We start from the raw sequence: 24,668 nt of genomic DNA on the forward strand, positions 1-24,668 counted from the left end.
TAAAGTTAGCAGTTGAAAACATATAGCTTTAAAATTAATTAAGGCCAACTAAACCTCTAAAATCCTATGGGGATTTCAAGATTTTTGAACAGAATTGACAAGGATTTCTGGATTTCTTGGAATTTTCTAAAGATTTCCAGGGGCTGTTAATGGCTTGAGAGCCACCCTGCAATTTCGATACCAAACCTCCGCTGCTTGTTTGACATTGTTCTTGGCTATACCGCAGGTAACTTTTTTTCCCTTACTCATTTTTTCCAACATATCTACACTCGCGTCTACACTTTTTTATAAGAACACTTGGCTCCATTTTCAGCCTTACTTTTTCGCATAAATTGAGCTTAACGTGTTTCTTATTTTGTTTCCTTTTTTGGTAATAGAATTTTCTGTGCATAGTAGTGTCAAGACATGAAATGTGCTTAATAAAGTAATGAATGCTATTTGCTTATCGCTTTCTGTTTCTATCTTCCTATTCTTTCATTTTTCAATTTTTGCTGGTATTTTATTTCTTGAGTCTTGTTGAATTTCAGCCTGCCTTGTTTCTTATGTTGTTCTTATTTTTTTGTAAATCTCGGCCGACATTGGCTTTTTCATCCAAGGATGACCATCTGGTGACTTACAGGGTGACCAACAGGTGACCACAGGATGCCCAGATAAAATTCAATTCAATGTTTTCAGATTTTGCGCGGGAAGAAGCGAATGGCGGATTCAGAAGTCTTCAAAACACCATCACGACCTTTGAAAAGGCCATGTTTGGGTAAAGATAAAAGACCAACCGAGACAGAGTATTCACCGATTACAATCCCACCATCACCAATGATGAAGAAACTTGGATGTGGCACTGGCGTCATTGTCTATAAGCTAGATCGTGGCTCGTTTTCACCCAGTTTAGGCACGACAAGAAGATCACCTTGGGCTATCAAGAAAGCCAAAAGGATGCGTCAAGAAGCACTTGAAAGACTTAAACGAGAAAGTGAAATCTTGAAAATGCTGAATCACCCAAATATTATCAGTTACAGGTTGGCAAAGTTTTTTTGTTTATGGCTTTTGATTTGATATTCATATCAGGCCCGTCGGAACCGGGGGCGCTGGAGCCCCCCTATAATTGCCAAACTGTAGTATGTTTCCTTTATATCAGTGTACTGAATGAGAAGGAGAACAATGGGCAGCCCCCCCCCAATATGAATTTCGTTCCGACGGCACTGATATTAATAAAACCTTTATAACAGTTGAACAATTTTGTACGGAGTGGAGGTAGGAGCTCAGTCATTCTCTGTTTCGGGCAATTTTTTATCTTCGTATTTGCTAAAAATGGATCACAGAATCGGCATCTTCATGTTCAAATAAGTCTACGTCGAAATTTCAAGATGAAGATTTTAAGCCTGAAGTTCAATTTTGGGAAGGGTCTGTAGATAGCGAGATGCAGAATCAATGATATCAACCCGGAACGGTGAATTGATGATAACTGCAACTCGAGCAAAACAAATTTCCTTTGCAGCGCCAACAAGTCAAGAAACAGCCAACATATATGTATGTTAGAATTGTCATGTGTTAAATGTTTGGTTCAATTAAAACAGATCTGTGTGTTCTGACAGTATAATTCTGCAACATGTGTAATCTCAAGGACAACAATACTTGCCATTTTTTATGCTACCTTAAATTTATTTGCTTACTTCTGCAGACAGTTTACACTGATGGAAAATGGTGATGGTTGTCTTTCAATGGAGCAAGGAGGAATATCTCTTGATACACTGATTGAAAGATATGGTGAAGAAGATATGGCCTTTACAGCAAAGGAAGTTGCAAGTGTTTCACTTTTTGTGGCAAGAGCATTGTCCTATTTGCATGACACACACAAGCTGCTTCATGGGGATGTGAAAAGTGGAAATGTTCTTATCACAGGTACGTATCCCTCCAAATAGTTTATCAGTGCTTTGCTTTATGTACAATAGAAATTTAACTTTTTATCAAATGCTTTTGCACTTGGGGACTATACAAATGTATGATTGGGTTGTCTTTTGAGGGTCATTGCTATGATGGGGCATAGGGAGGGGATGATTCCCACCTGGAATAAGATTTCATTGAAAAAATAAGGAGTTTTTCGCTATGGTAGGGTAGCCTTACTGGCAAATCTTCAGACTTGTTGGCAGATAAAGGTTCTCAGCATTTTTTGTCATTTTTGTCTGAAAATAGGATCTGAGCAGTTTCTATCAAGCAAACTTGTTATGTGCAATTTCTTGGTGTTTTTCTCGAAAAAATCTTTCATTGAAATATTGAATAACAGGATTAGCTAAGTTTTGTGATTTATTTTTCAAAGTGAGACTCAAGCTACTAACAATACTAACAATGATACTTTCTAGCTCAAAAAAACAACTGTGCAATCTGGTAGATCAGTTTATTAATTTGAAGCTAAATGCTGGAATGACATTCCCATGGGTATAATAAGTTACCCATGCTATTTGCTTTCATCATTAACATAAATCTTTTCTCTTTGAAAGAAATTACCAAGATTGACCTTAGAAAAGTAGACACTCAATCTGCCCTGGCCATAATCACATTTAAAGTAGTGAACTTTATTTTTAATATTATAAAATAAAGAGGGAGCTCTCTCATAGACATATTTGACCACAGAAGGAGCCCCACCTTTAAGGTATTCCCTCCATAAAATTTATCTAATTCTTTATGCTAGCTTGGTGTTAATTTTGCTTACTGATGAATTGTTTTTCTGTAATAATGTAATATTGCTGTAATAATGTAATATTTCTGTAATAATGTAATATTTTTATAATAATGTAATATTTTTGTAATATCCTCTAGTTCTTCCAACAAATTTATGAAGTGGTATTTAAAAGGCATATGTCACATTTGCAGTTGGCTAATACAACAAAAGCATATGGAGTGGAATTCCATTGTTTTGTGACTTTTCATTACTGCTTCATGAATTTTTGCTGCCATGAAAATTCAACCTTGATCCTGTACTAAACAAAACAAATAATTGTATTGCATTGGCCAATTAGTCTCACAACACATGCCCTTTAAAATTTGAGACTTTAACTGAACACCCCCTCTCCTTGAACACAATAGCTAGCAATTGCTCTGGGGGAACTTTTCATATTACGACCGTATTCATATATTTCAATTTGTTCTCCATGAATGTAATTCTGTTAACATCACAGCAACTTTTGTATGACTCTCTGCTCATTAGAATTAATCTTAGAAGCAATTATTGACATTGTTTACATTGCCTATACATCATTTTATTGCATACATTGAGAGTACCTAATAATTTACAGATGATTTCAAGCATGTGAAGCTTTGTGACTTTGGTGTTGCACTTAAGATGAAAGAGGACCTGTCTGGCCCACTGGATTCAAGTGAGTTTTACACTGGAACACAACCCTGGTGCAGTAAAGAGGTTTTGGAAGATGGCCCAATTACAGATAAAGCTGATATCTTTGCATATGGCCTTCTTATCTGGGAAATGCTGGCACTGGATATCCCTCATGTCAAGTTAATGACAGGTAATTGTCTTCTTTTTATGCTTTCCAGCCCTGGCCGTTTGAGGCAGGCGGTCGCCTGCGCACGCCTCCACGCTCGCCTCGGGTAGGCGTCGCACGTTAACTGCCCGCCTTGGTCTTCCTTTCATTTCTCGACACCTCTTGAAGTAAAACTAAAATATTGATAGGAACTTGATCCCCTATGTTTTGAATTAGAAATAACGTTTTAATCTCTCAGGAAGTCTTCACGCGAAAAACAAACAAAGCATAAGGGAAGAAAATCCTTTGAATGGTTTCATTTTAACCAGAATGTAATTTCGAAGGCCAATTTAGTATTCCTATCACGTGAAACCCGAATCATTTCAACATGGCGAGTAACCAGAAAGGATCGACTGTTGAGCTAAGAACTTTTAAAAAATACGACAACGGGGCTGTTCTTGGAAGAAAAATTGAGGAGATAGATGGAATAGAGATGGTGACGTTCGTTTGGTGCAAACTTTGCGCTAAACATAAAGCTTCTTATTTTCTTAAATCCGCTTTACAAAGGGAGTGCAAAGGCGGCTGTTGAAGCCTACATCAATGGAGCAAATTTTGAATGTTGTTGTTTTGCGATTATACAAAACTATCATTTTATTTTTGTCAGAGATCTTAGCTGTCAACTTAGCTGATAAAGAATGTTGTTTATTCGTACACTTTTATTGACGACTTTCAAGAGACTAAAAATCGGCCGCCTGGCTTTACCGAGGAGAGCGATGCGCGCCTGCTAAAATGCTCGCGGCCAGGCCTGCTTTTTTGTTGACATTAAAGAGAATGGGTTTTTTAAAGCATTTAGTATTTTTGTGGCTAAATAAATAAAATAGATTAATCCTTTCAAACAGATGGCGATGATGAAGAAAATTCAGATGATCCAGACAGATCTTTTGTAAGTGATAGTCACAATGAAGATGCATACACCGAAGCTCTAGGCACAAGACCTGCATTGCCAAACAGAAATTTTGACTCAGATTACCTTCCTATGATTGGCCTTTTTGCATGCTGTACCGAGGCTGATTACAAAAAGAGACCATGTGCAACACAGTGTGCCAAAGCAATTGAGCCTTTAGCAAAAGAACTCAATGTGATCAGTTGCAGTATAGTTGATGGTGAACTTATAGACAATAGCTACAAAAAGACTCTATAAATTGAACTTGTTTCTGATTATTATTTAAATAATCTAAAAATACAAACTACCTTATATTCATGTAAATATTGTTTGAAAATCATCTGGCAGAGCATCTCTAGAGCTAAAGAGTAACACAGGGCTGCATAAGTGGGCCAGCCTTCAGGAAAGGCCCATTGCTACAGGGGGTTTGTGGGATGTGACACCCCATTGAAATAAGTATATTTGTGTAAACAAGGAGATTTTTGCTTAGTATGCTTAGTAGGCAAATCTCCAAACTTGTTGACAAACAAAGGATGACTCACCCACCTTGAGACTTGGATGGCAAATAAGACTACAGAGCCCTTAGGAAACCCCCCTTTAGAACAATAGCTAGTGACACACCTGCTTCAGGAGCATATTCATAAAAATAAAGGATTTCCCATATTGAGCAAGGTATTTCTTCAATTTTACATGACGTCACACCTAAGAAATCTATCGCTATTCTTAGCTTGTAGTTGGTAGTTTGTTAAAAGTTATATCACAGAATGAAGCAGAAAATGTTTATTTTGTAAAAAATTAATATTCATTTTCTCGTATTTAAACATTTCACATAAATACCATCATGGCTGGACGTAGTGTGTGACCATTTCCAAGTGTTGATTGATTTTTTAAGCACGTTCACATTCCTGAAATTCCACTGCTTACAATATACTTATTAAAATTGCTTGAAAATAGATAAAAATTGATAAAAAAGAATACATTTATATAAATAATACTAAAAGCAACATTCGAGTTTACCGTAAATTATCTTTTTAGCCCGCGGGGGCTAATTATTTTTCAGCACTTTAAAGGGGGGCTTATAAGAGAAGAGGGTTAAATTGAGAGAGAGAGGGCTTAATAAATATTTTGTAACAAAAAACCTTTTATAGTGGTAAACTAATTTTTTGTTATGGGTGAAATAAAAACGTCAATTATTAATTCTAAAATATCTTCTTGGGCCATGTCGCCTTTCCGAAATCGAGCATTCGAAAAAAGTCGGCTTTATCCTTCAGAGTACCAACGGCCTTAATTTTGGGAAAAGGCTCTCGCATGTCCCGTGCTTAATGCACATCAAATCTTTGGCTTCGGACCTGTCGTGACTAGAAGAGACATGGTGTGAATTTTGATTTGATGTAACTCTCTGTTTTTGTCAAGTTTACTGCTGAAGCATCAGCATCAAACTGGGGAGGGAGACTAAATTGAGATGGGGGGACTAATTAAATATTTCATTCTGAAAAGGGAGGCTAATAAGTGAGGGGAGCTTTATTGAGAGGGGGGCTAAAAGAGAATTTACGGTATATAACAAAAAAGGAAATGATGGAAACCTAATTAAATATAAAATAACTTCTTCAAGGAGATATTCTCTCAGTTGGTTAAGTAACCGAAAAAGATCACACTTGTCGCAAGGTATCATTTCGCAGCACCTTAATTTCAGCAGTAGTCAAATTGATTGTTGATATTGAAATCCACTTTGTATTTGTGTAGGATGGACGTAACTCAAGTTTACAGTAAAAGGTAATAATCAAATAGTGTTTTTCAGAAGAGATGGCTTGATTAACGGAGCCAATTTGTTCAAAAGGCCTGCATACTGAGAAGATTTCAAACAATGATGCAAGGTGTACTTTTGAGTCATAAAGTATCACCATTAAAGCTTGCCATAAATCAGACTGTATAACTGATGTAAAAGTTTTGAAATAATTTGAAAAAAGGAAGCGAGAGATCATTTTGGTTATTCATAAACAAACAAAAAAGACAGGGACAAAGCAAAAGGACAAGTAACAAATTAATTTCTCATATTTGGATAACAATTTGGATAAAGCTTAATTTCAATGCTCGGTTCAGAGCCCTTTTGTTTAGGTGATTTGGAACCTGTTTACATCAAAACTTGTGTAGGAAGACTTCGTTTTTTCACTTGGACTTTCCAACTAGGTGAGGGGTTAGCGGTCGCTGATTGGTTGAAAATAAGAAGCTTACCCCGTGCACCATTCTTTCTCTCACGCTCTGCAGCTAGATAACATTCTTGATTAGCTTTGGGTTCTGTATTATATTTGATACTTGTACAATTCGTTATGTTTTTGCATTTACCTGCCACCTTCAAACTATTGAAATACTATACGCAAATACTAGTATGTGCTTAAGCCTGATTTCTCGATCCAAGAATTTAAAATGACGAGAAATGAACTGACTTGCTCGCTCGTGCGCAGCCTGAACGGCCCCAGAAGATTGATTCTTTTGAAGTTCTTGACGATTCCAATCTTTAAACCCCAGATCCGAATGCTATCTTGCTAGCGGGGACTAGTTTTCCTATTTCAGCCGGGACTGTCATAAGACCTTGATATACAAAGGCAAAACTGTTGGTGGCTTTCCTTCGCTTCTCTGCAGGAAACACATGTCGGCTATCACACGGTGGTTGTAGATGCCTTTCTGTTATCTGTTTTCTGCTTCACGATATCCTTAAACATTGCGAAGATTGCACTTCTGCCGTTAGGGTACATTTTCAAGTCAACATTCAAATGTAGGACAGTATGTTCCCATTCATCAATGCGTTTTAAAAAAGCAGCCATGGTACCAAAAATGAAGATGTTTCCAACAACAACAGTGCCAACGGCTCCCCATTGAATCTAAAATTGGGATTAAGATACAATTATTCATCAACGAAAAAACATTATATCGCAGATGCAAAACATTGAAATCCTAAATTGACAAAAACTGCAAAGAAATTTACAGTTACCTTCGTTTAAAGAAAGTCTTCTAAGGGTCATAATGAATTACGGAGACACCAAGATGCATTCCGAAACTGTCTTTTGGTAAAAGCTCTGTGAAAAATTAATCTATTTCATGTGATTGTCTTTGCCACATTAATGATTAACTTTCACTTAAGACCCCTTGAGGTAGAGAATGTTTTATGCACTATGTCGAGAAGATCCTCTTCCATTTTCAAACAAAAAGCCGATTTGTTCCGTGTGTATATGTCAAAAGACAGAAGGTTGGATATCGATCTTCGCGGATCCTTCATTGAAAAATTATCCCTTAACGATTTAATGGAGAACCTCTGTAGCTATATTATGAGTTCAAAAACCTTTGATTTCTTGTACTACATCGTTCGAAGGAATTTGTCACTGTGGGTGGTTTTGGTTGGTCTTTACTTTAGAATGTTTATATCGCTGGACAACATAAGAAAAAGCTGGACTGCCAAACAATAACGCGAAAAACAACAATCCAAGTTCTTGACTTGCTCATCTTGTCTTATGTTGTTCCTCGTTTCCGCTATGGTTGGTTTTAGCAGTGCCCTGGTGTCTCGTTGGTTGTGTACTTAAACAAGATATTTGCAACAACAGAGTCATTGCTGCCTAATACCAGAAGCGGATGATTAACAAAGAAAGTAGCCTTTGAAAAAACGATATCAAAAGTCAGTTATGCTTCCATGATAGCAAAAAAGATAAAAATTTACATGTTTTATAAAAAAGAAAGCGAATTATTTAACAACAAATGTTTCAGGTATCTTTGTTTGCTATTGAACGTTTAGAGAACAGTCTAAAAAAGTTTAAAGTTAAGGGCTATCGAACTCAGAACCAGGCCGAATCATGATACAAATTGCGCACTTCTTAATGTAAGGACGGTTTAGTGGTTAGGGTCAAAGACTACCAGATTTCAGATGTTCTTGAAATGGAAGTCGGGAGTTCCTCCACTTGACATTGTTAGATTTTTATACTCATCTTAGAGGAAGCAGTCCTTTTCGTTTAGCGCGTGCGATCGCACCCGCACACGCCTGCACACGCGCAAGTTAAATTGCGCGTGCTTTTGACCACACGCGCAAACAGGTGTTTTTGCAGTTTATTGTTAAAGGGCCTCTCCAGCCAAATTTTGCACTTGCATTTTATTGGCAATTTTTATAAAGAAGTTGAGCCTGCTGATCACGAATTCGTTATTTGTTTTTCGATATTTTTTTACAGTTTGTGAGATATAAGCTCTTGCATTTCGATAATTTAATTTAATTAACCGACAAAAATTTTTGGTTTGGTGACACTGTGACGCAATTTTGACGTCACAGTGTATTTCGGATAGTCTCGCCTCAAACCGAATCGAACGACGGCGATTCGCAAATTGAACACTGCAAGTGATGGTACTCTCAGTTCTGTTCCACCAGCTTTTAGTTTGAGCATTTCAGACACCAATTCTGAAGCCTTTAGTTGTTCATCGTTTCTGGAGATATACGATATACGAAATTCATATACGTCGGTGGAAGATATACGAAATTCATGGCGAACGAGAACCGCACATTGTGACGTCAGAATGTCACCAAACTGATTCGGCTTTTGTCGTTTTTTTTTCTCGGAAAGGTGCAACTTTAAAGCCTTACAACTTCTAAACTAATTTGAATTTTTCAAAAACAATGACTTTGTCATAATACACGCACCAGATGCTAACTTTTAATTCATTAAAAAATTTTTTTTTTTGCTGGAGAGGCCCTTTAACATCAATTTCCCATGGTCTCATGATTGTTTATCCTTTCCCTTGTTACTTGATTCGCACTTTTGACCACAATATGATTTTTCCAATTTTCGGAAGTGATGTTTGGCTTTTGACTGAGTGCTCCATTCAACTTAGCGTCTCGTCTTTCAGCTAAGTCGCCATTAGCATGTTAAGTGTAATAACTGATTTCCTGTCAAAACGTAATTAGGCCCTGAAAGCAAGTAGCTGTTGGAAACAATTTTTACTTGCTCTTGTAACTTTGGAGAGTGACGACGACTTTTAAAAGATGGCTGCTAAGGGCAACAACATCTGTTATGTATTGATTAATTGAGTTTTACTCTTGCACGTATTCGAGTGGCTTTTTCCTTCTTGCTCCTTTTACCAATTTTTTCAGGTTTGTACTTCAAATTTTCTTACAAGTGCGATCGCACGCGCAAATTTGTTTACATGTGCGATTTGCCACACACGCGTAATTTTGCTCACGAAAAGGACTGAGGAAGACAAAATGTTGAAAAACAAGATACTCACCACTTGTGCTCTAGCCATTATAACTGGAAAGGCTTTGGGAAAAGTTCAAGTGCAAAATTAGACTATGAATAAAATTTTGCAAATATTTAATAACTAAGTTCTCTGATTGTAGACACTCTTTGATAAATCTTAAACACACATTTGTTTAGATATTCTTCTGCAAAATCTTAAATCTAGCTCAAAATCAGGAGTTTCTCCTTTAATATAACACAACAGGCTTCAAGTCTGAATATTAGAATCTCACATGTCTTATTCAATGTACCAGAACAAATCAAAATTGCGCAGAATGGAATCAAATGTAATGATACAAAGTGACAGAGTTTCAGTTAAAGTATGGCCTAATAATAAAATGCAGCAAACCAGACTTCACTGACAAATTTGTGACATGATATTTGCAAATCACACTTATCAGTTTAACAAAGAAGTAATTTGCTTTATTATAAATTTCATTACTTACCAAATGAAGAAATTATCATCCCTGATGTGAAAAACAAAAGGCAATGCACAACAAAACTAAAAAAAATAAAAGCTTTTGATGAAGTGATGTAATTAAACTTCAAAAGGAAACCAGGTGAAGATGCATTCCCCAAACTTTAAAGAAATAACACTTTTATAGCAACTGAGCAACATGACCCTGAATCTGATTTCGACATTATGATGAAACCTCTTTAAAAGACAGCAGCTTGACTGATTCTTATAATTTTGGAAACTATTTGCAAAATTCAGTATGGTATTAGTATCAGTATAAAATTCAGTATCAGTATGGTACTTTCGGTTGTAGCAAAAAGTGATTTCTTTTGTACACAAGATGGATGGTTGTTTGATGTATGATGAGTATTTAACAGTGCCATATTTTGCACTTATGTTGTTATTAAAGCCTCCTTCCTGGAACAGCTTTTTTTTACTTTTTTACCTAATTATAATATAAATAGAGAAATTTTTTAGCAAACTGATTTTTAAACTTGAAAATCTTCTACTTTTAAAGTGGAATAAAAAACAACATACTCTGCTTCCAATATGGCATGCTTGTGCTGGTTCACCCAACCCGCAAAACTGAATTAACAAAATAAAACATTTTTATTTAGGCATTTCAAACTTCATTCAGATATAATTGACTACATTAAAGAAGAGAAAAATAAATTTCTTTGCTTCTAATTCTGAGAAAAAAGATGGTGAGCTTTCTTACTTGAAATGTTGTAGCAACGAATTTCATGAATTTGTCTTTTGAATTTTAAAAAATATCAATAAAACATAAGAAAACTTCTCAAACACTTCTCTGTCACTCAGTTTGATGAAGTATAAGCGTTGTAAAAGAAGGAACTAAGTAAATGCAATTGAAATGGCTTTGAAAACTCTAAACTGAAAATTAAGAAGTAAGTCACAAAAATTGGGGAGTCCATACTTTTCGTCTTTGGTAACAGCAGACAGGATCATTTTCAGACGTTGCAAAATAATGACAGGCACAGGAACAAGGATATAGAACAGAACTGCAAAAAATTGTCACTTTTTAAAAAGTTGGAAATAAATTTTGTTCACAATCTTTGAGAAAATGGTTTATTCTCAAATTTCTGTAGCCACTCAAAAAATATATAAAAAATATTAGAATAGAAAGATTGGGAATAACTTTACTTACCAATAAAAAGAATCCAACATGAGCTAGAGGAGAGAATGAAAGAGATTACCAAAAGTTATGGACAAAGAAATTAAATTAAGAAATTAAAAATTGACAAAGAAAAGTTTTCAGTAAGATTAAAAGAACATTTCTAAGAGAAGAAGGACTATGTCATCTAAAATCGAATAGCAATTATTTTTCTGGGTAACTTTTTGGTACCTATTTTATTCAACTGTTTAATATCTTACAAGAATAAACTTTTCTGAAATTATTTTTTATATTGTTTCAGGCCTCTCAGCATGTGACTGCCTGCCCACCCCCAAGTACGCACCTAGGCAAGACAAGGTGCACAATTTGTCATGCACCTGCTTCTCAAAAAGTAGCTATATTGTGCATCTCGGCACAGGATATTAACCTTTTCAACAGAAGCTTTGTCTTATTGCTATGGTGATCTATCATGGGTGTCTATAACACTTGGAAGAAAAAAGCTATATAATATGTGGGGGGGGGGGCGGAGCAAATAGCTCAACATCGCACAAAAAAGCTGTAACCTCAATAGTACTGATATTACCCTACAGAATCTTGCTTTGGGATGTGCAATCAGCAGCCCACCTGCTAGAATCTTTACCAAGAGGCCTGTCATTTGATACACTCTTTCTTTATAAGAACCAAAAACTGTTGCCCAGTTTTCAATTGAGGCCCTGGTATTCTTAAATATTGTTCATAATTCCGCATTGAGTTTTCTACATCTACATACTATCAGTTGTTTCTAGGACCACTTCATAACAGTTTCACATGACATATTTATTGAAATGGTTGACTTGCTGATAAAATCAAATCTGTTTTGTGAATATCAGATAAAATTTTCAAAAGCCCTTGTTTTTCTTGCAATTTTTCATCTGGGGCTGGGAATTTTCATACAGTGTTCGTTTTTGAGGAAATGGAGCGTTGTTGTGTAGATAAAATGTGCCTTATTAAAATAAGTGCATAATGTTACTTAATGGTAGGTGTTACTCTTGACCAAAATAAACTTATTCTACAAGGGTTATATAATTTGTCAATGTCTTGTTAACATTAAGGTAACATGTTTTATTAGAAAAACTTTATGAATCAAGAAAAATTTTACCCTTTAGCAGTCTGGAACCCACTGTAAGCACAAGAAAGTACCAGCATCAAAATGCCAATTGTTGCTGTCAGTGACATGCAAAGAATGCTACAAACAGTTTGAGAAAACAAATAAGAAATCCAAATATGGAGAAAAAATGCTTCTCAATCAATGTCAAGAAGATATGAACTGCTTTGGGTCATGAACAAGCAATTTTCTGAGCCAGTTCAGCTGGAACCTATCAACAATTTTAAATTTTGGACAAACAATTTTATTAATTGATTTCATGTGTTTTGTGCATATCATCAAAAAGTAATTTGTCTCAGGTTAGTTAGTTAGTAACTTTTTAGGAGATAAAATATAATTTCGTATACAGGCCTAGTAAGCGGTGAGTGGTGACCAATAGCATTAACCAGGGGGAAGGGGGTTTACCGCTAACTGGGACAAAAATTATTTGTCGATAAACACTTATATACAGAAAATGTATGGGTATGTTTTACCGGTTTTTATACAATATCATACAAGATAACACAAAATAATTCAAGTTTTCCAACCTGGGTTTCTAGGGGCGAGTTAAGAAATTTCGAATTACGGGTCCTATTTGTCACAGGGCCTAAACTGAAGTCTGTTGGGGGTCCTATTTGTCACAGGGCCTACATTTTGACTGGTTGAACTAAAACTGATCATCAATTGTTTTAATCGATAATTTGCTTCTCTCTGTCCACATAAATCCTCGCAATATTTCGGTTATTACAGCATAAACACGATCAACTTGGGCAGCCGGCCTAAGTTAGCGCTTGCTTTGCACAATAGTCCCGTAAAAAGAAACAATAGCTAAACATGCTCTCGCAGATGTAAATATGAGAAACAAATTTGCAACTAAAATTGTGGCCAATACTCACGCTGAAACGATCCCCATTTTCTGGATTTTCAAGACTCGCAAGCAGCTATTCGCTTTCCTTCGTCGATAAAGAAGCCTGAATTCTAAGACTTGCAACGGAAAGCGGATTAAATTACAACCGTGCTTAACATTAAGAACTCGGTTCGCCAATTCTGTGTCGCACTTTAGGGCAATAAAATGCCATTCTCAAATGCCTGTTGACTTCCTTTGTACCTCAACAATACCGAAGCGATCGTAAATATTGAATAAACCGAAGTTTATTAATTGATTTCCTTGCTCTGTTTTGTCTTTTTCCTGTTTTGGATTTGGCGCCAATTGCGATACAACGTTCAGAAGGCAGCGTAATTACTCCGCAGAGGAGCGAATGCGCGATCCCCCTGGCTAAATTGCACCCACTGTCTCAAAATTAAAATTACCCCTTTTTAGGAAGGAAGCCCACTATCAGAAAATATTTATCTTTGTTTGCCCTACAAAGTCAAGAATTGATTGGTCGAAACTTCATTTTCAAACGACCGGGTCCATTATTTGGTGGATCCCTATGGTCCTTGCTTGTGTGTATTGTGAATCGTTTGGCTACGGTGGCCTACAGGTGCCACGGCAAAACTTTCTTTCTGAGAAAGAAAGTTTTGCCGTGAGAAAGAAAGTTTTGCCATGAGAAAGAAAGTTTTGCCGTGAGAAAGAAAGTTTTGCCGTGAGAAAGAAAGTTTTGCCGTGAAAAAAGAAAGTTTTGCCGTGAAAAAGTAAGTTTTGCCGTGGCACCTGTGGGCCACCGTATTTGGCCAATAACTTGTGAAAAAATTATATGTTTTGCTGAAATGAACCAAACTATTCGATAACGTACCTGCTACAAGGAGCTTGGTTGAGGGCATTGCTTTTTACATAGTCAATAGAAAAAACTCTGGTCTGGAAGCCCATTGTTCTGTTCTTTCGTTCTTATCTAGAACTTGAAAACACTTTTATTTCAATCACGTGACCTATGTAAGGGGACAAGATAAAACATTTTCTTCTCTCGCAATAGCAGACGCAGACAGTTTCGTGAAGCCCAGCGCACACAGGCGACCTATAAATGTCAAAAACAATGATATTTGGGCTTTTGACAAAGTTGCTTATTGCACGAGTCAGATTAAACGATTTTCTGCGTTCAAAGTCTGTCTTTGCGATTAAAAATACTTACTTTCAAGAAACATTTCTCAAACCCTAAAACAGATGATAGCTGGTTAAATGTGAATGCAAAAAAGTTGACTCTGATTAATCTATTGCTTTTTCATCTATCAATTTTTCAACTAATACTAATGTTTCTTCGTTGAATACTTTTGTTCTGTCCAAACAGAGACCGAGATACAACTTTTTGTTTATTTTTTTGGCATGGGGGGAGGAGGTTTTGAAGCCCTGATTAATAAGTGTAGGAACAGGCAAATTTTAGAAAATAGAAGTATTCTACTTATGCTATTAAGTTTTTTGGGGTGCAAGGCTCTCTGGCCCCTCGTTATCTCGGTCCTTGGTCCAAGATGATGATGGTGAGGGCGCCCTGTTGTATGTCCTTTGTGTATTCCTCTAAAAATTCTTTCACAAGTATTTTGGCTCTTCAAGCTTCAACCATATCTGTATCAGCAACGTACTCGACTTCATCAATGTTCCACAAAGGCTTGTATTTTTGTTTCAAAACTCTTATCAGGTCTAGATAGGACATTTAAGATTGCAATACTTGAGTCCTCACTTCGCTTGAACATGTGTTTTTTTGAGAAACATAGTATTGACACTTTCTTAACTTTTTAATTGGTAATGGTTCTCGCCAGGCGCGTAGCGGATGTTCGACGTTAAGGGGGCTAAGCATGGATTTTCCCCGAAAATCGTTTCTTTATTGAGATAAAACTGTCCGAGTGGATCCGGAAATGTGACAGGTTTGTCTGAGAAGGGGAACTGCAACTAACCCTCTCATTTTTCCCCACGCCGATGTTCTCGCAAATAAAAACATCTCCAGATTCAATTTGACGCTTGAAATAATTGTTTACAGTCGTGTAATTCTTTTTATACCGTTTATCCAAGCCAAAGAATCTTGCCAATTGCGTCGCGAAGTTCTAAGAAATCTTACTCCCGAGTAAGAGTGATGACAGAATTGACTCATCCCTGAACTGCACAATATGAGCTGACCTTAGTTTTAATAATATCAGCACAGAATAGATTGTAAAATTGTGTGGCATGCCTTGCTTAGTGTGGTGTGGCATGCCTCTCGAATCTCTTATCGTACCTTTGTGATTCTGCTCAAGAAAGTTACATTTTGAAGAGTGAAATAATTATTTAAAAATTTCCCGCCTTATGTTTAACTATTTCAAGTATCTTTCTAAAAATATATAAGATTTAACCGGAATTCAGATAATGTGACCGCATATATGCCACCAACATTCAAAGACCCGACTCTCTGGTACTTAATGCAGAACTTGAATGAGCTTTAGAGACCCGTGAAGCAATAGTCTGCTATTAACTAAATGGGAAAACGTAATAAATTTGAGAGTTGATAAGAACGAGAAAAAATGTTCAGACAACTCCATAACCAAAGTGACACGGATAGGCCATAAATGCAGACATGCGAGGCTCAAAAAACGTTCTATTTAACGGTCAATAAATTGGAATGAGGTCATCGTACAGGCAAACTCACCAGTGATTACAAGTTCGCTTTAACTTTTCTTTCGTTTTCTGTGCAAATTTGTGGCTTGCTCGTGAAATTCTTCATCCTTACAAGTTTATCATCTCAGAAGTCTATCATAACTTAAGCAATTAGCAAATATGCTGTAAAAACCAAATTTACGAAATGATCTAAGTAAAAAGGTTCTAAGATCAAGTGAAGAAAAGCGAGTTTTGAAAACGAGGCTAGCTGTAAAGTTGCTTTAAAAATCTTACAAATTTCATTTAGAAGGCCAACTTAAAAGACCTCCGTGAAATAGGCCGAAAAGAGTTCTTCATTTTCATGAATTTCAGTCAATGATCGTAGAATAACAACACGCATTAAAACCTCGTCCTCCAAGTCAATGTCTTGTTCTTCAATGAATTTGTTCCGGTAGCAAATGTTTGGTAAATATTTGCGTATAAAGAGAGGGAATGATATAGGGATATCGACTTCTTGATAAACCACATTTGCGGGCATGAATGATGTCTGGTTGTTTACATATTGTCCAATGGCCAGTGGGTTTTTGGGGGTTTCTGTCAGCCATGATGTATCACATGACTCATATGTACCAATCATGTCTCTTTTTGAGCAAGATCTAAGAAAAAAGAGAGCAAAATTATCGTCGAAAGATTTGAAATTCTTCTGCCATTGGCATGTGGAATAAGGTATTACCTGTATATGTACTTGCTGATACCATTGCTTTTTCCGTCTACCATGATGCCATCAATGCAACGCAATATGTATTGATTACTTATCGACTGAATCAAAATCGGATCTGATGGATTGTAGATTGTGCCTGAAACAACATGAAGTAAATAAAAATCTTTGTCTGTAATGGAATTATGTTGTATACAAATATACCAGAGGTACATTACTTAGTTCTCACAAGATTCTATACAGAAACTCTTAACCTTAGCGTCCTTGTTGTTCACTTGACTGTCTTCATCACTCGCCAAAAACGTTTCCTTGGAAAAAAAGCTTTGCCGTCCACTTCTTCTGTAAAGATCCCAGCAAACAACACCTTTGGAGATAAGGGAGGTAAAAAGTGGATATTCTACCTAGGGAAGACACTGAATCAAATTTTGCAATTAAAAACCTCAGCAGCAATTCTTTGCCAAAATCTTTATGAATGACTTTACCTGGGTACATTGCAGCTATGGCATTTTTGGCAATTGAGCCTTTGGCTACAAACACCCCCCATCCAGCATCTGCTATTGAACTCTTTCTCTTTTCAATGCAAAATCCACATGATTCAAAAAAAGCAATATCTCTTGGTATGTTTGCTGCCTCAGATTGGTGAAATTCCAGGAAAAGATGTTCTAGCTTCTCAGAGAGACTTCCATCTTGTCCACTCTCACAGTCTTCTGATCTGGAGACTCTCCGAACTGATTTTCTAAAAAAGCAATTTTATCTTGACTAAATCATTATGGATATTTTTGTTTTTATAATTAAGATATTGAGCTGGTGGCATTCACATGACCAGCATATATTACTAGCAACATGCTATTTTTAAAATAACAAGAGATTTGGAGATGAAACACAAAATTATAGCACATTCAAGTACTTCTCGTTCTGAGTTGACACACGGTACAAAACCAAACCACACTGAAAAATTGCTTATGTGAATTAATAACAGATTGCTGAACAATCAGATAAGATTAAATGAGATTGTTGTCAAGGTTTATTTAGAATGGGTTTTCTTTGAAATTTCTAATTTCTAATAAGTGCAGTGACATTTTAAAAAATATCTCTTGTGTGCACATGCCCTACTCAGCAGTCTGGTCACTGCCCAGCTGCTCTCTACATGGCATTGTTTTTAAAGCATGTTTCTCCTATCACTCAAATAGCTCAGCCATAATTTCATAGTCAGAGTGTCTTTCTTTCAGACAGGCACACCAGGGGGGCTTGGGGGGGGGCTAAGGCCCCTCACTTTTTGGCTGAATTATGACATTCAGATAATGGCATTAAATTTGTCTAGAGCAACCCACCCCCATCCCCCCACTCCAAAATAACTATGGAGTCCTTTACAGAGCTAGGTTTGGTAGCATTTTGCACGTTTAGCAGAGGTGGTGCCAGAAATCTTCTGACTGAGGGGCTGGAGCTTCCGACAGGGGGCTAAAATGACTAAAATAAGCAGTTTTCATACGTTATTTTGTCAGATTTGCTCCGACAATAACCTAGAATTTCCTCTGATGGGGGGGCTATATGCTTCTGATGAGGGGGGGGGGCTGTAGCCCTCCCCTGGTGCCACCACTGATGTTTAGATGTTTGGTCTTTTAGAAGAATCACAAGATGCCTAACTGGATTTCATGGCAGCTTTCAACGAGATCTGGGGAGAGCAAAAGCTATTACCTGGGAATGGAAGAGTGTACTTGTGATAAGTGTGCACATTTGAGTGTGCCCCAAATTTCCTTGTGAGCTTTGAGTTTGCCCATGTTTTTTCCTTTCGCATTGGAAAGGTCTTGATCAATTTTAGTTGAATCTAAGCTTACCAGCTACCATTAGTGGCTGTTATTTAAATTTTTATAGGTTTAGCAAGCAAAGGAATAATTTTAGAAAGAATTTTAAAAAAGGCCATTAACATGATAATCCTTGTTGATGATATCAAGCTGGTTCACTAAAAGGAGGGGGACAGGGGGCACATTGACAGGGACCTTAGGTCTAGGTGGCCTCAGAAGGGACTAAAAATTGTATTTTATTTAAACTCAAGAAAACAACTGGAAGAATTTTTCTGAATATATAAGCTAAATATAAGAACGTAATTCTAAATTATTTTGGCTCACTTTGCTCCCAAGGCCACCACATCCTTTATTTTTGCCCTAGGGCTCAGACACCTCTTGGCAGCCCTAATCTCAACAATATCACTTGATTTAGAGTGACATCTTTTTTGCAAACAAGCTTGAGACACTTTGCAGCCTTAAAGAATTGTAAATTTGAGCCACACCCAGAGCCACGCCCAAGCCATGCTCATCACTCGGGTGTGCAAAAGTGCAATCGTGATCTTACAAAATTTTCTTCGGAGTGTAGCTGCCATGGAATCGATACTGGACAAAACTGGACAAGATATTACAACCAAGAATCTAAGAAACACCTTATTCAGCCTTAGGTATTAGGTATGCACAACAAAGCCAAAAATTATTGCAACCAATTTTAAATTTTTTTACAGAAAGGAAACCGCCCTTACCTATTTTTCTTCCAATTGAGTGCTAACCACGGTAGAAATCTGTACTTGTATTGCTTCCAGTGTCGAGAGACGGCATTAGGACCTTTGCTCATTGCTTTGAATAAATCTTACGAATTTAGGCCAGTCAGTCTCGTATTCAATTTGAACCCCCGAATTTCCGCTAGCGTTCCAAGAAATCTGTCATGAGGATTCTATTCAAGGCTTCTTCCTTTTCAGCCCAGATCGAATCATAGTCGGTAGAGTTCTGAAGTTTGAGCTGTGATGTCATAGGAAAAACCTTTCAAGAAAAATTTACTTTCAACCCCATAAATTGGAATCTCTTGTCGAGATTTCAGGCAATTTTAAAACAACAGCAACATCGAAAATTACCCTTGTTTACAGCTACGAAAACCCATTGTTGGAAAGTCTCTGTTGGAAGATCACTTGGCATGAAAAATTGAATACATGGTCCGAATGCCGAAATTTATGACATCATGATTAAGAAAATCTTCAGCATCGAAGGAAAAAGCATATTCTGAGTGAAAGGCTCAAGGCACATCAAGAAAAACAAACAATTTTTAACGTCTCCGTTTGGAGTTTGGCCACAGAATTGCATAAAAATTAAAAGTGGCCTCAATATTAATTAATGGTAATAATAATAAAAATTATAACCTTTTTACTGTAAGTTTAAAAATAGTGTGAACACTAATATACACTAATATGAAACAATTTTAGGGATTGCATTATGGAAGCCATTGACTGCAATCGTTACAGGCGCATTGATTTTCGAAATACAAATCATTTATAAGAATTTTGAATTGAATTGCATTTTTTGGATGGTTTTATTTCTTTTGTAAGAGAATTCCACATCTTTGGATCCTAAAAGCTAATAGATTTTATACCATAACTTGTAGTTTAAACCTTGGGAACAGATAGAGTATCCATTTTTCGAAGATCACAGCTTTTGGGTTTTGGGAGAAAGTAGTCTTTCATAAAGGCTGGATTCAAGTTGTGCAAAGTTTTGTAAACTTCAAGTGCTAGCAGCCGAATGGAGTGAATATGAATTGTAGTAGATTTAGCCTTGACTAGAAGTTTAGAATACGATGAAGTGTAGTCTGAGAGGGCTAATCGTAGGGCCCTCTCGTTTACTTTCTCGAACTTCTTTTGTCTTGCATTGATGCAGAATAACCAGATGAGGGGGCAGTAATTGAAGTGACAAAGAATAAATGAATTTACAATTACCATTGGATCTTTCCTACCCATGAACCGAGCTAGACTTTTGATTGCGTTTAGCTCTATGACAGCTTTTTCAAAAATATCAAAAATTATCTTTGGGCCTAAATGTTGAAAGCAATTAATTGATAAATAATACGCATCCCAAGCCTCTGCTTGCGAAATTCTGCTTAGGAGAAAGATCGGTTGATTAACAAAACGGATAAACAAAAACAAAAATCTAGTCGACGCTCAACTTCCCAGTTAATTTATAATTTAGACTACACTAACAAATAAAAAAGAAACGCATAAACCCTAAAAACAAGAAAACCAATGACAGAAATACAACAGGCTGTATAATTTAATGGGCTTTTTCTGTAAAAATCACACCAAGTTTTCATGCATATGTATAGCCATTTACAAGAAATCCAGTAACAAGAAATCAAATAATGAAACGGCTACGAAATAGGCTCGTAATAGGCTGCGTCAACTCGTTGTTCTTGTGTCCTCTTTGAGGTAATTTTGATATTCTTGAAGATTGTAAAGTTGCTTTTTGCATTCCCTGGGGGGGAGGTTGATAGGTCCTTAGGGGGAGGTGGATGGGTCTTTATAGGTAGGTGGATGGGTTTTTAGGGGGAGGTGGATGGGTCCTTAGGGGGAGATGGATGGGTCCTTAGGGGGAGGTGGATGGGCGCTTTGTCGTTAATAGCATCAATCTACGGAACGCAAAATTTAATGGAACACAGTTTGCTTTACGAAATCACTAAGAGAACGAACCTATTTTGAGTTCTAACTGTGTTCCAACTACATTACAACGACCAACGTTTTGAATAATATTGTACAAAGATCTGTTTCCTGAAATCCTCTTCATTGAACCAACTCTTGTCTTCGGCGTCCATAAAATACTCTGCCAAATTCTAGTTTCTTCAAGCAAAATGAATTCCATTTGAGTTGAAAACTTTTAATAATCTAAAATAGATAAAAAACGATGAAATTAAGAAGAAAATTGAAATGTTGATGGTCAGTAAATACCATAAGTCAGAATCGTTGCCACTGACTGTGACAGGGCGGGTGGGGTGAAAGGTAAGAAAATTGTCAACATGATGGGTGTGGCTTAAGATGTGGCTTTAGAACTACATCACCGCTTAAACAGACAATTGATCGAGTTGCGAACAAGCCCTTGTTCCAAGGGGGTGCGAAGCCCCATTACTCTACATCGTGAAGGCCCTACCTAAATTTCCAAATCACATCACTTTACAATAAGCATTTAATGGCTGCTTCGACAACGGATCGATTGTTGACGTAAATCTCTATCTACGTAATGCGAAGGCAGAAAAAAAATATGAAATCAAAATGAAGAAAACATACTCTAGGAAATCGTCGATGTCCATAGTTCTAGCCCTCTTTTTGTCAAATCCGTTTTCTTCAAGAATCGAACGAATTTTCTCTTTAATATCAAACTCCTTGTCGATCATCTGTCAAATTAATCAAGAAAAGCGAATAGCTTCAAAATTCCAAACGTTTTCATGCATCCTCCGAGAGGTAAATAAAAGTACAATTTCAATAATGTTCAGAGGATTAGATAATAAAGTACTATCAGGGAGCTTGAAAAAAATATCCAAGGTTTTACTGAAATAGTGAGGTATTACTCTGAGGTCATAAATAAACACGAGATTTTTAAAGGCCCCCCACATCTTATTCCAACCCCCTTGCAATCGCTAAATAAAAAATCGCTTCAGAGATGGTCAACAAACCCCCCTTCTGTTCTTATTAGAATCCATGTGCTTATTAAAATTTCAGACTTGGTCATGCCCCGAAGTTGATTAAAACTTGAAGGCACGACACTGAAGAGACGGGGGGTTCAGGTATTAATTACCTCGACGTTGTATTCTCAGATTTGATATTCTTGATGGCAGTGCCTAGCGATAGAAAACCAACCCAGAAAGCAATGCAACATTTACAACAATTGAATCAGTCTTACTTTAATCATTTAACAAATATTGAAGAAATGTCAAGAAAGGTAGAGCAACAAAATTCTGTATCAACTTACGATTTCGTTAACTGAACAGTGGATTCTGTAGTTTTTCTCCAACATTTCTAGGACAGCTTTTGACCTGAATCGAAAGTAACCGAATAAGACCAGACAAAAAGACGATGATATGAATAAAAATGCTTGTAGGGCAATTAAATCCAATAAAACAGAAATCAATGGAAACAACACAGTATTAATGTTGACATGACTATGGCTTGAGAGAAAATATTGTGAAATTGTTAATAATTGGATGCAGTAACTTACGTAAAGCCAGCCAAGAGGGTTTTGTTTTTGCGTACAAATGCGACCCTTACGAGCCCATCCCATTCCTAAAAGAAATGAAGGGAAAATGAAGGATAACAAACCAATGGACATTGTGAAGACGAAAAAACGTAAAAATAATGTACAACACGCATACAGGTATATACGAAAAAAATTATTATATCGTTCATTGTACGCAAAGGAAATACAGGAGGGGATAATTTCCACCTGAATCTCCAGTTTAGGCCTTGAAAAGCATAATCATTCCACTAAACGCGATGAGTCAATATTTACATGCATATTTAATCTAACAAATTATTGAGAATTGATAAAATTTAATTTTTGCCAGACTTAAATCGATTCGTATCGTAACTGACCTTACCAAGTTCCGGGATTAATATAACCGAGATGTATTCAAAACAATGCATAATTTATGCAAATAATTTATGCAAATTTATTATATATACAAAATAATATGATATTATCAGTTACTTTAACAAATTTAAAGGAATCCAACAAACCTTGAAATTAACGGGGGGTGGGGGGTTCCTTGGCTCGATTCGGACAACGCTGGATTCAACTTTCGGCGGAGGTCTGAAATTATTTTTACCAACCTAATGACAGATGGTAAGAAATTAGTTCTAAAATGCTTTGAAATCTATCATTTCAAAACATTTTTGAAAAATGTATTTATTATCTAGTTCTTGTATCTTCTTAAAATTTTTCCGAGACCTTGCAGTAGAACATTGAAAAGGGAATTTAAATACAAAAAATGTTTTGGTTTTAACGTTCCAGAAAAGTTTTTACATACTGGCATATCAAGCGTGAACTCGAATTCAAGTGGCATAATTTGATAAGTTGGTTCGTTGACTTTAAACATTTTAAAAACTTCTGATAATCTCAGCCTGATAATCCCGATCCGAGAGTATTTCAAACAAATCTGAATAAATTTTTCATCTGAATAAAGTGCGAGCAACGTCAAATAGGCTTTGCGAGCAAAATGGCAATCTGCGATGAGATGAAGTAAAATGGGTCTTGAGTTACCTACTTTCATTAAATGGTCAACTCTTGCAAGCAACTGTGTGTTAATCGATAATCTGCAGAAAAGTTTATCCCCTGGTTTCGCGATTAGTCTTTGGGCAAATTCTCTTTGAAACATGAGCACAGCACATCTACAGTTAAAATAACATACTTCAGGCGAATAACAATTGGTATAACAAATATAAAGGTACAAAGCATACTTTAGTCAATCAAAATATGAATTGATGAAGCCAAGGCTAAATTGAGATATATAGATAGATAATTATTGATGCTTCCTATATCGAACATGATTCATAGTCAACGAAAATGTACCTGAAGAACGGGCGATGAAGTAGAAGTTTGAACACGAATGGCGAGGAAATCTGCAAATAATAAAACATAATTCATACGTTTATCTGATATTGACAATTATAAGATAGGATGCTGGAAATTTCTAAGAGACCAAATGAAGAAAATTTCATTCTTCTTCTTCCACCTTATCTCCTTGAGGAATACTAACCACTAGCTCAAAACATTAAACATTAATCACTAAACACTAATCACTAAACACTAATCACTAAACACTAATCACTTATCAAATAGTGTTCAGTGTTGCAGAGACAGATCTAAAGTGCATAAAACAAGACAATTATAGGTTGCAAATCTATGTCTGACGCTTAACGCAATCATCAAGGAACAATTCATGTAATAGGCAATAATGAAACCGCCCTGTTCTTTACGTAAAAGAGTCTTAATAGGAATAGTTTTATGTAATAAATGATTCAATCAAAGAGGAAGAAAACAACTAAGGATGGGCAACTGACTCGTTCGTGGGCATCACGTGACTTTAACTCGGGTGTTAACATGTATGTATGTTACCTGGTATGGCAAATTCGCTACACAGCAATCAAAATACGGTAGTTCCGTTTTCAACACATCGCCCACGATCACTTGCAGCTTTGAAGCTTGTTGGCTATCAGAAACAAAACATATCAACGTTTAGATCAACGTTACTCTGATTT

The 24,668-nt window shown here is 36.4% G+C and overlaps 4 protein-coding genes across 4 annotated transcripts in view; 1 reads left to right on the forward strand and 3 right to left on the reverse strand.

Annotated features, from left to right (window-relative positions):
- The first annotated feature begins 656 nt into the window (after window positions 1-656).
- Window positions 657-4,674, forward strand: LOC135695185 (lymphokine-activated killer T-cell-originated protein kinase homolog). Its single transcript, XM_065214184.2, has 4 exons — window positions 657-1,016; window positions 1,679-1,899; window positions 3,291-3,518; window positions 4,373-4,674. The coding sequence occupies exons 1-4, from the start codon at window positions 697-699 to the stop codon at window positions 4,672-4,674; spliced, it is 1,071 nt and encodes a 356-aa protein (XP_065070256.2). The 5' UTR covers window positions 657-696.
- Window positions 4,675-5,099: 425 nt separating this feature from the next.
- On the reverse strand, window positions 5,100-13,832 carry LOC135695195 (leptin receptor gene-related protein). Its single transcript, XM_065214193.2, has 8 exons — window positions 13,295-13,832; window positions 12,414-12,500; window positions 11,309-11,331; window positions 11,078-11,162; window positions 10,681-10,728; window positions 10,133-10,188; window positions 9,676-9,707; window positions 5,100-7,295 (listed from the first exon to the last, which is right to left on the reverse strand). Exons 1-8 carry the CDS (start codon window positions 13,309-13,311, stop codon window positions 7,074-7,076), a joined length of 570 nt encoding a protein of 189 aa, XP_065070265.1. The 5' UTR covers window positions 13,312-13,832; the 3' UTR covers window positions 5,100-7,073.
- A 2,315-nt stretch (window positions 13,833-16,147) lies between these two features.
- On the reverse strand, window positions 16,148-19,572 carry LOC135695190 (SET domain-containing protein 9). The gene is made up of 4 exons (XM_065214188.2): window positions 19,143-19,572; window positions 17,098-17,351; window positions 16,631-16,754; window positions 16,148-16,553 (listed from the first exon to the last, which is right to left on the reverse strand). The coding sequence occupies exons 1-4, from the start codon at window positions 19,232-19,234 to the stop codon at window positions 16,214-16,216; spliced, it is 810 nt and encodes a 269-aa protein (XP_065070260.2). The 5' UTR covers window positions 19,235-19,572; the 3' UTR covers window positions 16,148-16,213.
- A 1,001-nt stretch (window positions 19,573-20,573) lies between these two features.
- LOC135695188 (dimethyladenosine transferase) overlaps window positions 20,574-24,668 on the reverse strand; it is a 10,626-nt gene continuing 6,531 nt past the window's right edge. Inside the window, exons 5-12 of the mRNA XM_065214186.2 lie at window positions 24,526-24,619; window positions 23,980-24,029; window positions 23,675-23,798; window positions 23,148-23,240; window positions 22,630-22,694; window positions 22,384-22,447; window positions 21,702-21,808; window positions 20,574-21,302 (exon numbers count right to left, since the gene is read on the reverse strand). Coding sequence (XP_065070258.1) covers window positions 21,260-21,302; window positions 21,702-21,808; window positions 22,384-22,447; window positions 22,630-22,694; window positions 23,148-23,240; window positions 23,675-23,798; window positions 23,980-24,029; window positions 24,526-24,619 — 640 coding nt within the window. The 3' untranslated portion in view covers window positions 20,574-21,259. The remainder of the gene's footprint in view (window positions 21,303-21,701; window positions 21,809-22,383; window positions 22,448-22,629; window positions 22,695-23,147; window positions 23,241-23,674; window positions 23,799-23,979; window positions 24,030-24,525; window positions 24,620-24,668) is intronic.

Source organism: Rhopilema esculentum, chromosome 8 (assembly GCF_057945365.1).
Source record: "Rhopilema esculentum isolate cy_ngs chromosome 8, ASM5794536v1, whole genome shotgun sequence".
Classification (NCBI taxonomy): Eukaryota; Metazoa; Cnidaria; class Scyphozoa; order Rhizostomeae; family Rhizostomatidae; genus Rhopilema; species Rhopilema esculentum.